This window comes from Delphinus delphis, chromosome 8, assembly GCF_949987515.2.
Source record: "Delphinus delphis chromosome 8, mDelDel1.2, whole genome shotgun sequence".
Lineage (NCBI taxonomy): Eukaryota > Metazoa > Chordata > Mammalia > Artiodactyla > Delphinidae > Delphinus > Delphinus delphis.
The window spans coordinates 54,468,467-54,483,853 of NC_082690.1; the positions used below are offsets into that span (position 1 = coordinate 54,468,467).

At 46.7% G+C, this 15,387-nt stretch overlaps 1 protein-coding gene across 1 annotated transcript in view; it reads left to right on the forward strand.

The window, feature by feature from the left end:
• The window catches only part of TENM4 (teneurin transmembrane protein 4), a 385,173-nt gene that overhangs the window by 326,457 nt on the left and 43,329 nt on the right, over nt 1–15,387 (forward strand). The window contains exons 21-23 of the mRNA XM_060017248.1: nt 701–721; nt 8,202–8,434; nt 12,583–12,737. Of these exons, the coding sequence (XP_059873231.1) occupies nt 701–721; nt 8,202–8,434; nt 12,583–12,737 (409 nt within the window). The remainder of the gene's footprint in view (nt 1–700; nt 722–8,201; nt 8,435–12,582; nt 12,738–15,387) is intronic.

Here is a 15,387-nt window from a genome sequence, read left to right on the forward strand (position 1 = left end):
CCCAGGCCTGTTTCTCTGTGTCACCCTCTCCCTTCTAATTAGAGTGTATCTCCAATTCTGTATTCTATTCCGAGGAGAATTGTGGTGGGCTACGCAGCTCTCCATTGGGCAGTGTGCACACAGAGATGCAGCTTTTTTTTTTTTTTTTTTTGTCGTACTGCTGTGGCCTCTCCTGCTGCGGAGCACAAGCTCCGGACGCGCAGGCTCAGCGGCCATGGCTCACGGGTCCAGCCGCTCCACGGCATGTGGGATCTTCCCGGACCAGGGCACGAACCCGTGTCCCCTGCATCAGCAGGCAGACTCTCAAGCACTGCGCCACCAGGGAAGCCCAGAGATGCAGCTTTGAGTGTGTGTATCTCTGGGAGTGCTTCTCTGTACAGGGGAGGGGATCGACTCTTCCAGTCTCTGTCTTACCCTGGTGAAAGCAGCTTGGGTCAACCTCATTCTCTTCCCGTAAGTCAGCAGTGTTGACGTAGGTGAAACCATGCCTCTTCTGTGATACGTAGCTGCTGATAAGTGAGCTCACTGACAAGTAATAGCCAATATGAAATAGATCAGTGTCGGAGCTGCTAAGTCTTTATTTATTATAGTATCGTACAGGACCATTGCTGTCAAGTTTTCAGGCTGCTAATAGTGCTTCTAACCGTGCTGCTAACACTTCATTCTTTCTTCTATTCCCCGCTCTCCTGTCTTCTGTCAGAAATAAAGATTTCAGACATAGGTAAGCCAACCGCTGGAGAATTTCCTGTCTCTCCCCTGCCTTGTTGCATGCTGTATGGTAAGCCGTACCTGTCAATCTGAGATCGCTCAATGGCAAACGAATCCTGTGTGATTGGATCGGATTGGGGGTGAATCAGCTACAGTGAGAGAAAGTCATTAATAATGGCGGGGGTGGGTTGGGAGAGCCTGAACTCCTTTCATCTCTACCAAAGTGCAGCACTTAATCTGGTTGTTTGTGGACATGACAGACTGAGTAATAGGGGGAAATTTTAACCTTGGCATAGTAATTTGAACACCCCGGCCTGCTTATCCTCAGAATGAATGATGACGTTATCCTGACTGTGTTGAGTGACTTGGAGGGTCACAGTGGGAAGTCCTGAGAATGTCTCATTCAGGCAAAGATCCTGGAAGACAGGCTTCAGATTTGTATTTCTGTGGGCATTCCAGGTGCCTTGGCTTTGGAGGCTGGGTTGCTAGGGGACCTCTCCAGAAGGTCTGCCAGCAAGGAGAGAATGGGGGAATTTCCAGACCATACAGACCACCCAAAGGGAGCAACCCCCAAACAGGAACTTTGTCACAGAGTAGATGTGTCGCGTAGGCTCACAGTGACCCTGCGGCAAGCAGAAGTGGTCCTCGTCAGGCACGCCGGGAGGAATGTCTGCCTGTCAGCATCCCCTGTCATTGTGACGCTCGTCTGACTCCTGAGTAGTGGTCACCTCAGAGTCCCCAAGCCTCACACACAGCTGGGTGACTTGAAAGTAGCCATGGCAGATGGGGATGTGGCTCGCACTGCTACCTAGGTGACTCTCAGTTATTCACGTGTGGCTCAGATCAGAGTGGCACATGGGGTGGTGCTTACTTGGGATAAGGATGGTAGAAAGAGTCAGGCAGACCCAGAAATACAATAATGTTTATGTCCATGTCTATATAGTTATTAATGTAATTAATAACTATATAGATATAATTAGATATAGTATTAATGTAACAATCAGATATAGTCTTTTAAGATACTAATAAGAACACGTGGAGAGCATTTAATATGTAGCAGAGAGAGGGTTAAGTGTTTTACTTGGATTATAGCAGTTCACCCCCAAACCACCCTGTGAAGTAGGTATTCATGATACACCCAATTTACAGATGAGAAAACGGAAGCTCCCCAACTGTGTGACCTTGAAAAACTTATTTCATCTGTCTGATCATTAGTTTCTAATTTGAGGATAATAACATGTCCCTTGGAGAGAGGAGCACTAATGATTTCTTATTATTATTCCTATTATTACTATTATTATCATCATCAAAACAATTATATGATGATGATTATGTCTCCATTTTTCCCCAAAAAGGAATTCAGTCCTCTTACAACCAAAGACACATGTATTAAAGTAAATTAAGTAGAGTTTGGGAATAAGAGAAAAAAGGAGGAAACACATATATGTGATTACACATCAAATAAGACTCTGAGCTTCCTGGAAGCCAGATTAAACAGGGAAACAAAATTGTTTTCATGGTTTACATCATCAGAAGTGGGAAAATATGCCCACTTCTAAGCAGAGGAATATTTTTTCCTGACACTGAAATAGAAAAGAGATTTCCAAAGATCTCTGTGTGGATGATACTGAACTATGAATTGGTATGTGCCCTCAAGTTCAGTTTTATAGAAAACACAGTACATTTCGTATGAAAATCTTGGATGAAAAACTAGCATTTATCATTAAAACCTCCAATCAGTGGTGGTAACTGCCTGGGACACAGCCGGGGTACAGGGGGACCTAGCCGGGAAGAGTTAGGAGCCAGGGCCCTTGTCCAGCTTTGCTGTGTATTCATGCGGCCTTGGGCTGGTCACTTAGCTTTTCTGGTTTCCATTTGCATCATCTATAAATTGAGAGAGTTGTGTTTTTGGTACCTTTTGTTTCTGACTTTTAGCAGTCTTTTGAGGTATCCATGGTATGATTTCAGGGCTGGATTCCTGCCCTCTCTCAATTCATTGTTTTCTCACGTGCTAAAACCTATTTAGAAAGTGAACCGAAGCGGAAGGGAAAAACCGAATTTTTTTCTGCCTTCCAGTTTTCTAAAGACAATCAGGAGGGAGAAGACCAGGGCTCCGGCTCTGATTTTAACTGGTACCTGGGTATTGGTAAATCCCTTCCTCTCTCAGAGCCTTAGTGTTCCCATCAGTAAATGCCAGAAGTAGATTAAAGAAATTCTACAATTTTGTCCTCTTCGTCCATTAGCATTTACTGTTCAGCTGCTTCCAGGGATAGCATTTGGCTCCAGGCTGGTGCCCTTAGCCTGTGGGTGTGTGTCTCTTTCTTTGACCTTTACAGCCTCAATTCAGCCTACCATACTGGACATGCTCAGCACAGAGACCCCCACCCTGGTCCTTTGGGCATCTTCCTCCCTGCGTCCCTTCAGGGAACAAGGATCCTCACCTCTTCCCAGATCTCTCCCCTAGCGTCACGGAGGAATGTCTGAAGCCTGTTGTTCAGAAGTACATTTGAACTCAGTTCTCCATCAAACCCAGCTACACAGATTATGTTAACTCTGAGAGAGACCTTAATTGCCTAGGAAAATAGGTTAGACAGACAGTATTAAGTATGACATACTTGTCTTTTCCATTGTGCAGTAACATAAATGTTCTGGAGGTTTCGTAAGGTGACCAGCTGCCCTTAATTGGGCATTTTTATTTTTTAATAGAGCAGGCACTGTGCTCAAAGATTTGCATTCTTTATAGAATTTTGTCCTGAAGTAGCCCTTTGAAATAGATGTGATTATCCCCATTGCTGAGATGAAAAAACTGAGGCTCAGAGAAATGAAGTAATTTGCCCAAGGTCACCTACCAAATGGGTTGTGGAGCTGGTATTTGAAAACCATGTCTGTGTGGTTCCAGTGCTCAAGCTCTTCCCACTTGTTCCGAGAACCAGTGAATCAAGTTCTGCCAGGGCTGCTACATGATGTGGGCAAAGGACGCTGCTTTGCACAAGCGGATCTTATCCTGAGACAGAGGGAGAATGCTCACTCACAAGCAGGGAATAGATTGCCTTTCGTCCCAAGAGACTTCTGGGCTCACAGCTCCTACTAGGAAATTCCCTACATTGTCCAGAAAGAGGGCAGAGTGAGGCTTCACTGTAGCTCAGTAACTTCAGGATTGCTACCTTATAGCCTCTAAGGTTTTCGTAGCTTCCAGAGATACCAGGCTTATGTTTAAGGAAGTAGAAAAGAACGACCGTATTCTATACGCAGCCCTCCTCAGGATACCAGGGATCAGAATCGGATCAGATGCGGTCCCTGTCCACAGAACCAGGCGTGGGTCTCTGAGTTAGGCCATCTCCCGTCTCATGCATTTATGGCTTGCAGAGTATTCTAAGTAATGCCCTGTTCCTCCAAGTACAGATAAGCAGCGTCGGCATCCTCTGAGAACTTGTTAGAAATGCAGGCTCTCAGGCCACACCCAGAACTGCTGAACTGCAGTCTTCATTTTAGCATGTGGGTACATTAAAGCTTGAAAAGCACTGCTCCTAAAGCCATGGTTTCCAAATCCAGCTGTGCCTCAGAATCGCTGGAGTGATTGATGTTAAAGGGACAGATGCCCAGGCCCTTCGGATGTGATGCGTGAGGCTTTCTTTAAAAAGCTTTCCAGGTGAACCTGATGTGTAGCCATATTCAGAACCATCACCCTAAGACCCTTAGCGGTGGATGTTTCCTGTCTCTAATCCCAGACAGGTGGACCATCCTTCACTCACTGATTCATAAATTCAGCAGGCCTTTCTGGAACGCTAGCTCTGCACCAGCCCAGTGCTAAGCACCGGGGACTTGAAGCCACGCCCTGCCCTTGAGGAGGCCAAGATGTCCTTGAGGAGGCAGACAACTAAGCAGAAAAGGGTCTTAAGGTGCCAGAAGTACTAAAAGTATAATCTGCTGAGGGTCTCGTGGGACCACAACAAAAGAAAGAGGGAAAAGCAGGGTCCCAGGAATCCAGGAATGGTAGGTATTCCAGATGAGGTGATGCTGGAGCTAAACCCCAAGACATGAGCAGGTGCCCTGGAGAGAAAGGCAGTGGAGCTTTCTAGGCCCTGAGAAGCAGTGTGGGGAAGTAGAAAGAACACAGACTTCAATGTCCAGCACATCAGAGATGGACATCCATCATGCCGCTTAGCAGTTTCTGGCATTGCTCAAGTCACTTCACCTCTCTCATCTCATTTCTAAAAGTTTTTTTTTAATAAATAAATAAAAAGCACCTGCCTTCTGTGGTAGCTGTGACGAAAATGAGGTTGTGCATATAAAATGCTAGCACAGTGTCTGGGACAAATTGGCACCTGGAGGTAGTAGCAGGTGCTTCCGTACCAGCAGCGGGCAGCTCTGGTCGCGCTGCTCCTCGGAGAGGTCCAGGCGCTGCTCCCGGTGCGGGTGGCCTGAGGAAGAAGTGAGCTGAAGATTATCCAAGAGCTCTCTGCCAACTGGAAAGGGCCGTTGAGCTGGATAATTTCATTCACTCCTAATGACAATCCTGTGAGCAAAGCAGAGCAGAGATGCCATCATTCGACCCTGAGGGACCTACCGCTTGGACGATTTAGGTGACTTGCCCACGGGAGAACCCACATCCTCTCAGTTCAAAGCTAGTGCTTTCTCCCCTGCACTTAACTGACCCCCCCAACCGCACATTTGTCCTTGAGCACAAAAGAGGGGCCACAGGACAATCCTGACCACGCCACCCTCTTCTGGAATTCACGGACCTGAGAAACGTCACCTAAGTGGTACTTCCCCAGGGCAGTGCAGAAAGGCAGCAGCTGAAACCTCGGGCGGGGGCTAATCTAAGTGGACAGGGCCCCCCCACCAGACTCCCTCAAGGACCTATTTTCTGCCAAGGTGGATAGCAACCATTTATCATGAGTGTGATACGCGAAGAAATGAAGGAATCACCCCCTCCTCCAGCCGTCATCAGGAAGCAGAAAGATCAAGGCTGCCCCAGCGTTGCAGAGTAGGATCCAAGGTCACTGCATCTTATTTAGCCAGAATCAGTGCCATCTGGGAAGATTAAATCTGTGTTGCATTATAGGGCTAGTCACAGGGGACATTTCAAGATAAACAGGACCTCTCTCCTGTTACCACCACCCCCAAAGGAGAAGGAAAAAAAAAAAAAAAGCTAAGTAATTTGATTGAAAATGCTGTTTAAATAAACTAAAAATGGAGAGTCCGTCCACTTAATGGCTGCTGTGGGCTAGAAGGCACCAAGCTGAACATTGGAGATACAGAAAAGAATAAAACCCCGTCTCTTCCCACCAAGTATTTGGGAGACAGACACAAAAATAAATAGCCACAGCATTATGTTAAGTGTCCTGTAACCCAGATGTGAACAGATATGAATCTCAAGGAAGAGAAGTCAGGGAAGGTTTCCCAGCAGAGGTACCATCTGAGCTGACACCTGAAGAATGAGTAGCAGTTCAGCAGGCTAAGAAAGAGGGGGCCCGGGGTATTCCCCAGAACAGGAAGAGCAGGGGCAAAGGGGCGTGATGGCGCATTTGAGGGACTGAGCACAGGGGGTCTGTGAGGAAATGGCAGGAAAGAGGCTGGGAGGGCAGAGCAGCCGCCGGGCACGAGGGGCCTTGTGTGCTGCCAGGCTGAGGAGTCTGAATGAGCCTGTAAGACATGGAGGGTCCTGGAAGGTCCTGGAAGGGAAAGCATTGAGGTGACGTGTTGGGTTTGGGGTTAGATCGGGGAGGAATGGCTAGGGGAGGACCCGGGCTGCAGGCAGAGACCTGCCCTTTGTTGAGGAGGTCATGAGACAGGCGGGTCAGGACTAGAGAGGCAGGACAGCTGGAGGAGAGCATGGCATCTTCGTCGTATTCAGGGAGAGGAAACAGGAAGGAAAGCCTTGAGTCTGGAGGCCTGGCCAGCCCCCAAGGCACCACCCAAAGCAAGGGCTGGGTGTGATGAGGAACAATCAGACTAAGACCTTCAGAGAACCTGACACTGAAGATTACAGTGCCGCAGTCTCCATATGTAATTCAAAACCCAGTAATCTGTAAAATAAAATTTTGTTTTTCAAAAGGACCCAAAACTTGCATGCCTGATGAGATGCAAAATAGCTTCTTTCTAGTCTCTTCTGGTCGTCTTACTTGTACCTTGCAGGGGTATAGAGTGCCCCTACTTTGCTGGGGCTCTAGACACTGCTCAGTCTGTGCCCCGAATCCCCTAGCATGGTGTGTGTCCCACCGTCCGGTGAAAATGGCCAGTGCCAGGCCGTCCAGGCTGAACAGAAGGAGATTCCTTATTCCTTTGAATCAGAAGATTTTCCAGAGACTTGGAGTCCCAGAGACTAGCAATATTTAGATGCAGTCTGAAGCCCTGGGACTGATCAGGCCACGTGCAGGAACCGATCGTTAGCTTCCCAGGAGTTATGAGTCTGACTCCAGTCCAGCCTAGACCTGGAAGAAATGGTAAATCATACCTTGTGCTAGGAAAATTCAGCCTTAATAAGAGATACCTACTCTGTAGTCCTCTCCAAATGCAAAAACAGACATAATGACTAATAATTAAAATACCGATTATGATTCTTAAGTACTACGTGCCATGTATCTGCCGAGTATTTTTCATACATGGTTTTATATAATGTTCCCAATACACCAGCAGGGGAGCTGTTCACATCCCCATTTTGCAGATGAAGAAAACTTGAGGCTCAGGAGGCCAGGTAACTCGCCCAGGTTTCAGAACCAGGAAATAACAAAGCTAGACCTGGAACCCAGACTGAGCTCACCCCAAAGCCCACACAGTTTTCCTGCCCAGTGCCTAGAGGTGGTGCCTTGTCTCCATAAGCCCTCTGTACAGTCGTGGTCTAGCTTCGCTTTCTTCTGTTAGCACAGCCTTGCCTTTGTGGCTGTTTTCCAGCATCAGAGCTATCCCCAGCACTGCTCCTCTCTTCCGTTTGTTCTTCCTTGGCTATTGCTGCAAATTACAAACTAATCCTGCAATTCATTTATGTCTGTCTGCACTAGGGAGACTGCTGGGCTCCTGATAAGTGTCACATGAGCGTCCACAGAAGATGGTATGGACACTGGTTGGTGTCCAGTCAGGCCGAGGCCTTAGCCATCAGTCCCCAGATGGGGGTGGGGCTGCTGTGGGGGAGGTGTTTGTGTGTCATTTTGTTCTGAAGTGTTTTTTAAAGTCAGAGTCTTCGTGTTTCTGGTCTGGATTTACCGGCCACCTCTGGTAAGCCTCACGGATAGTCTTAAGAAAACACTTACTGAGCACCTGGCATGGGCATGGCACTGGGCATCACAGGCTTTGGCAAGAGGCATTTGCATTCATAGTTGAGTGGGAGGGATAGTTAGGCCAACCAGAGAGGTCAGAAACATTGGGCAACCATCACCCCAAATAAGGACATTGTCCCCATAAGACTTTTTTTACTTGGACTCAAGTTATGCATCTCCGGCTGCCTGTTAGGAAAGAAGAAAGTGCTCACTAACTGTCGTGTCCTTGTTTTCCAGTCACAGCCCAGCACACAAGTACTACTTGACCACAGACCCCACGAGCGGGGCTGTCTTCCTTTCGGACACCAACAGCCGGCGGGTCTTCAAGATCAAGTCCACCGTGGTGGTGAAGGACCTCGTCAAGAACTCCGAGGTGGTGGCGGGGACAGGTGACCAGTGCCTCCCCTTTGATGACACTCGCTGTGGGGATGGTGGAAAAGCCACGGAAGCCACACTGACCAACCCCAGGGGTAAGGCCTTGCTTTTAAACATTCCCAGTAACATTTATTGGGGTATTTTCCATTTCCAAAAGACATATCTGTTTATTATTACAAAAAAATGTTGGAAAACGCTAAGAACTCTACGGAGGAAAGTTTAAATTGTCATAATTCCACCTGCCAGAAATTTTCCCAGTTAACATTTCCTGTCTTTCCCCCTAGTCTTTTTTCTAAGTGTTCTTGTGCATGTAATGCTCACCAGAAACAAACAAAATGAAATCACATTAAACAACCTGTTTTAGCAACCTACTTTTTTTCCTAAGTGATATATCGCAAATGTTTCCCCATGTCATTAAAGAGTCTTCGGTGTACTTGCTTTTAATAGCTATATATTATCCCAGCAAATGGATGTCCCATTATTTAGTTATCAATACCCTCCTGCTGGATATTTATGCTACCTTTCATGTTATTGTTTGATAAAAACATGGCAGTGTGTCATCTTTGCACATGTTCATGTGCTATAGGATGGGTTAACTCTAAGCTTCAATTCTGAGTGCTTCAAAAAGTTGGACCGCTTCATACCCACAATCACTTTCCATTCACTCATTCAGCAAGTATTTACTGAGCATGCAGTGCAATGTACTTGCATAAATAAGTTCATTGTAGCAGAAAAATAATACTTGAATGTGAATCTCTCAGATGGGAAAGGGGGAGAAGTGCTCCCTGAGACGCAAGGAAAAAGAGCTGTGCATGGGAGTCCAGAGCCAAGGGAGGTCCCTGTGTCCAAGAGACTGAGAAAGCTTTTTCGAGGAGATGGCATCATTGTCAACAGACACCCATCAGTGTATGTTTACCATGTTACAGACCCTAAAGCCAATGACCTATTGTGTCTAAGCCACATGGCCCTTAACAATAAAATAGGAGTAATAGTCTTCTGTGTCCACCTCCTGGGATTGTTCTGAGGGTCAAAATTAATATATTTCATATGATGTCCTATAAAAATGTCATGAGTGATAGTTTTTTTTAAATAGTGCCAGATTTCAGGGCGTGGTTTTGAATGAAAGCTGTAGGTTTTCAAATGAAAGCTGACTTACTCCTCCAAAAAGCCACAGTGCACTTCACACTCAGGAATCCTGTATTTAAATTCACACATTGCCACCTAATAGCTGTGTGACTTTGGGTGAGTTGCTTAACCTCTCTGAGCCCCATCTGCCTCCTCTATGAAATAGAAATACACTGTACAGTTGTAGTACAGATTAACTATTACCAGGAATGTAAATGCTTGCTTAGGACAGTAGTACCAGGCACGTGATAAACATCCCATAAATGAGTAGTTCGTATTATAATTGTTATATTGTATGTGCAGCATACAATGTATCATATTATTTAATAGCATATGTCTCTACCACGTATGTGAAGTGGTCAGCTGGTGACTCCACGGGGTAAATATTGTGACATCTGTGGTTAATCCCCTTCCTAATCGTGATTTCCTAATACTGAAAGAGTAGCCTGGAGTGGAAAGAACACTGGGCTTGCACTTAGGGACCCTGCATTACAATTTTGCTCTGCCACTCCCGGCTCTTGTGTCCTCCTTCTCTGGGCCTCAGGTTTCCCATTAGTAAATGTAAGGATTGGGCAGATGGTCCCCGAGAGCCCTTTTGGTCGCAACCTTCTGTTCTCTTAGAATTAAAACAGTTTTTTCTGAGAATTTTTATTTTCTCAAAATCTTTTCTCAGTTGCTCTCCACATGTGTGTTCTCCACCCTCCCCTCACAAACACATACACACGCATAGATGCAGTGACAGTGAAGTCTCCCCAAAGCCTGTAATTAACCCAGATAGAAATGACAAGGGTACCACAATGTGCAGACACTGTGCGGCAGGGAGGAGAAAAGATGTCCATCTATATAGCACAGTAAAAGGAGAACAAAATGAAGTAATTAATCAGGGGACAGACTGCTTCTATTAGCCTGTGCAGCCAACTTTGTAAACAAGAAACCCAATTGATCCTGTAGCACTCATCCGTCCTAGCAGATGGAAGAGAAAGACTGAGCATAGCCAGGCAGACAAGAAAGCTCCTGTCTCGGTGCTTAAAGAATATAATTAATTTACGTTCTAGGTAGGGACAGAATAAAGGCTTCTTCCCCCGCTTTGAGGCTGCCGGGTCCTCCGTGTGAAATCAGTCTCCAGCCCTGAACAGCCTGAGGAGGGGGCAGGAAGAACCACAGCTCCCATGAGTGTTCACACTCAGAGGCCCTTGGGTGTCTTAACTCCACCCTCCTGACCGGTCATAGACACGTGGGCCCTGAGAGCAAGCACAAAGTGGGTTCCACGTTCTCATAATTATAAGTCCTTAATAATTATTGAGGGCTAACTATTACAGGTCAGACATTATTGTCCACATTTTATCCATGGAGAAACTGAGGCTTGGAAGTAAAGTGATTCCCCTGAGGTTGTGCAACTGGAAAGCTTTATACTTCAAGTGTCTCCACCTCTGTGCAGCTTTTTCTGATCCTTCTTTCAGTTCCTGCCCCAGAGAAAACTGAACAGAATGAAACTGACCTGAATCTCCTTTATTTTCCCGTGAACCTTCCCGGCTTCTGTCACTCCCTGGGTCCATTCTCATTCCCAGCCCTCCCCATCTAGAATGTGTGCTCCTCAGGGGCACATCCTGTCTGCCTCTCAGCCCCAGGACCCCTGAGCAGTTCACATTTTGAGGGGGCATGTCTACCTGTCGTGATTCTCGACTTGGGGTATCAATATCACCCATGAGTGTTTTTAAAACAAGACTTGGTCCCGGTCCCAGCCACCCTATGAACTAATATTTCCAGGAGTGAGACCAAGCAGGTATCTATCAAAAAAAAATCTTCAGGTGATTCTGATACATATCACTGGTTAAGAAGTACTGATTTGGGCTTCCCTGGTGGTGCGGTGGTTGAGAGTCCGCCTGCCGATGCAGGGGACACGGGTTCGTGCCCCGGTCCGGGAAGATCCCAGATGCCGCGGAGCGGCTGGGCCCGTGAGCCATGGCCGCTGAGCCTGCGCGTACGGAGCCTGTACTCCGCAGCGGGAGAGGCCACAACAGTGAGAGGCCCACATACCGAAAAAAAAAAAAAAAAAGATTTACTAGAGTGGTCCTCAACCTTTGATTTGTATCATTATTACCCAAAGTGCTTGTCAGAAATACAGATAGATGCTCAGGCTCCACCTGAGATTCTCTGAACCAGGTACCTAGGGGGTGCATTTTAGCAAGCTCCCAGGTGATTGTCACACACATCCAAAAGTGAGAAATATAGATCTAGAACAATCCCTTCCTTTCACAGCTGAGAAAACAAATGCAGGGACATCCAGTGACTTGCCTGAGGTCACACAGCTGGCTGGGGAGAGTCAACAGGTGGGACGGTCTAGCAAATGGAGGAAGTGATGTTGAATAATAATTATGACTTCTCCTTTCAGTGTGCCTTTATTTAGAAATTAAATTCACCAATTTTCCCTACACAAATCCAAAGGATTGTTTTTTTAGGCTCTATAATTCTGAAATAACCAATGAAACTAAAATAGTAATAGGAAACTCCCTGGAGGTCCTGTGGAAAGGACTCCACACTTCCACTGCAGTGGGCCCAGGTTCCATCACTGGTCAGGCAACTGAGATCCTGCAAGCCGCGTGGCACGGCCAAAAAATAAATAAATAAAAAGATAATAAAATAGTAATAGACTAGAAAAATGTGAAGGATGATTATCTTGGAAGAAAAGAAAAATTGTTGCCAAAAAGGGATTTGATTATTATAATTACAAGTCTTCAGAAGTAGGTTAATTTAAATAATCCACAGTTTTGACATTGAAAAAGTTCCTCCTTGCCACTACCTCTAGCACTTAACAAACTCCCAGAAGTTATGAGTCCAGGTTGTAGTGCCTGGCTGAGACGATAGGTGAAATTCTCCAGAGGCAGCAAGGTGGAAGGACCAGAGGGATGGAGAATCTGAACACCTGGGTTCTAATCTCTGCTTCGTACAAGCCTCTGGGCAGCTGTCTTCTCGTCTTCAGAAAGGGCATGAATGTTGTTGGAAGAAGCTAATCAAATCATAAAGGGGGAGGTGCTCTGTCCACCCGCAGGTTTCCACGAGTATGTGTGTTGTTACCACCTCGAAGGCTGAATCCCCTGTTTTGGCTTCTCTACCCCAGGCATCACGGTGGACAAGTCCGGGCTGATCTACTTTGTGGATGGCACCATGATCAGACGCATTGATCAGAATGGGGTCATCTCCACTCTGCTGGGCTCCAACGATCTTACCTCAGCCCGGCCCCTGAGCTGTGATTCTGTCATGGATATTTCTCAGGTAAAAGGAGAAAGCTTCGTCTGCTAGAGCCCTGGGTCTGCACACTCATCCTCTCGCCGGCCCCCAGCCAGCCTGCTGGCCGTTCATCTTTATATCGCACAAGGCTGTAAGCACACTCTTGGTGAAGTGCACTAAGGACACGCAGATGGTTAGGGCACGGCGCGGTGCTCTGGAAGTTCACCATCAGAGGTGACAAGTGGGTGACAGAAGGAGGCTCGGGGGGCAGTGAAGAAATTTGCCTCGGGACGCCTCGAAGGCAGCAGAGCCTCACACAGTGTGAATTTAAATCCATAACCTTCTGAATTCCCACTTTGGAAGCACTTACAGATACTTGAACATTGTCTGTTCTCTTTCTAGACTGTAAGCTACATGAGGACAGGAATTCTGTCCATCTTTTCCTCTACTGTAACCAGGGTACCTGGTATGCACAGGAGCACAGCCAATATTTGTTGGTTGATTAGTTGGTTGATTGACTGATTGAATCCCAGCTTTGCCATTCACTAGCTGTGTAACTTTAGACACGTTGCTGAGGTCCTTTGAGCCTCACTTTTCGTATCTGTAAAATGGAAGTAATTGGCATTGGCCTGGCAGGATTGCCTTAAGAATATGTGAAACGGTGTACGCAGGCCTCCTAGCACTGCTTGACACTCTGGAGGTGACCGATAAACAGAAATTCTAGTCCTGCTTTCACACAGGAGGTGACATTTGTGCCAGGTTTTGAAGGTTGAATAGGAGTTTGTTGGAAGAAAGGAGACATTTCGCACAAGGAAACAGCATGTGCAAAGGTACAAAGATGTTAATGGGCCTGGAACGTTCAAGGAACATTGGAAAATTGGACACTGAGCATAGGGTTCTTGGAAGGAAGTACCAGGAGTTGCAACTGGAGGCATGCTTTGGGGCCAGTTAGGGAAGGACTTACCTTACCATACCAGAGTTTGGACCTTAGCAGGTGGGTGCTAGGATCCCGGTGTAGACCCAAGAAAGACACAAGGTTCTGGCTGTTCAGCGTGTCCCTGGTTTGTCCTGCAGTGACTTGACAAGGGGTGTGTCCTTTATTGCTAGATCCTTTAGCAGGACCTGGCTGGTGCCGAATCAGTGAACATCCATCTTGCCAACATTAGCAAAACCAAGGAAATAAGGAGGCTCGAATCACATTAGATTTTGAGTTGGTGTCAGCAGTGGGCACACTTAGCTTTTTAAACCCCCTCGCTTCTCGGGGAGCCTGCACACGGGCCCTTTGCCACTGACCGCAGACCTGCTCCCTCTACTCAGCGGGCGGCGGCTGGGAGACCTCTCTGGTCATGCCTGTCCCTACGACCGATGTGTGTCGCAGAGCCCCTTCCCCAGAACTCAGGACTGCTGCTGACGGCCCAGCAGCCATGTCCCTTCCCTGTCAGATGCTGGTGTGCACCAGCTAATATAATCATTATGCTCCAGTGTGGAATCTGTTCTCTGCCACCTGTCTTTCCAGTATGGCAGGCCTCCCCTTGCTGGCTTGAGAGTTTCCCTCTCCAGTCTGTAAGCAACCATGATTTATCCATCAGGAAGCTGCCACGGCCTGAAGATGTGCATCCAAGTATTTTCAGTTCTCAAAATGGGCCCTCCACCAGCCAGCAGAGGGTGCTGAAAATTTTCAATCTACACATTGGAAAATTGTTTAACTTTAGCTAGAAGTACTGCCAAGCAGCCCGATCAAAGGCTTGCAAGACAACGGGCATAGAGTGGAGGTGGGAAAAAACCCACACTTAAATTCAGAAATCCTGGACTGAAATCTCTATGGCCCTGGTCCTCAACACCCTCCTCTGAATCTAAGCATGGGATCCTTTTTACCAAACTCTCCAACACAGGCATAACCTCTTATACACATGTACGGGAAGGGGGCCTGGCTTTCATTCTCAGAGATTCCTCTGTCACAAACACGCAGCTGCTTTACTGTGCCCTGTGGAGCAGGGAGGTAAGGCAGAAAGATAAGAGCACAGCTCACGCAAGAGTCCAAAGGGGAAGACCAAGGAACTCTCTGGGAGGAGACGAAGACCAGGCCAGAGGAGAAACTAGAGGGAGGCAGAGAGTAGAGAAGGAACAGAAGATGCTGCAGCCTGTTCAAAAGGGGATTAGTGCTCAACTCCGCAGCCTGTGGCCACCACAGGCACAGAGTATAACTCTGTCCGTAGAGTCCAAGATGACTTCCTGAGAATTTAGTATGTGCCGGGCACTGTTAGAAGTGGGGATACAGAAAGGTTACGACTTCACTTTTCTTGTTTAGCTGTCACCATAATCTGTCAAGGTAGGTATTACGTACCCCATTTTATAGATGAGGAAACTGAAGCTCGGTGAAAGAAAATGTGGTTATAAACGCAGAGCCCTGTGCTAGGTTCCCTCAGGGGTATGGAAATGAAATTTTTTTATGACATCATGTAAAACACTTTGAACTTCTTTCCCCATATGTAGAAGGCGGTAATAAATATTTCATAAGAGCCTAGCACAGTGTCTGGCAGCTAATAATAGGCTATAAATATTCATTCTCTTTATAACTTACCAAGAATTTCCTTGTGAGTTGTCTCGTTTGATCCTCACAACTACTCTTATGTAATATTTATTACCACCTTCTACATATGGGGAAAGAAGTTCAAAGTGTTTATGTAACTTGAGG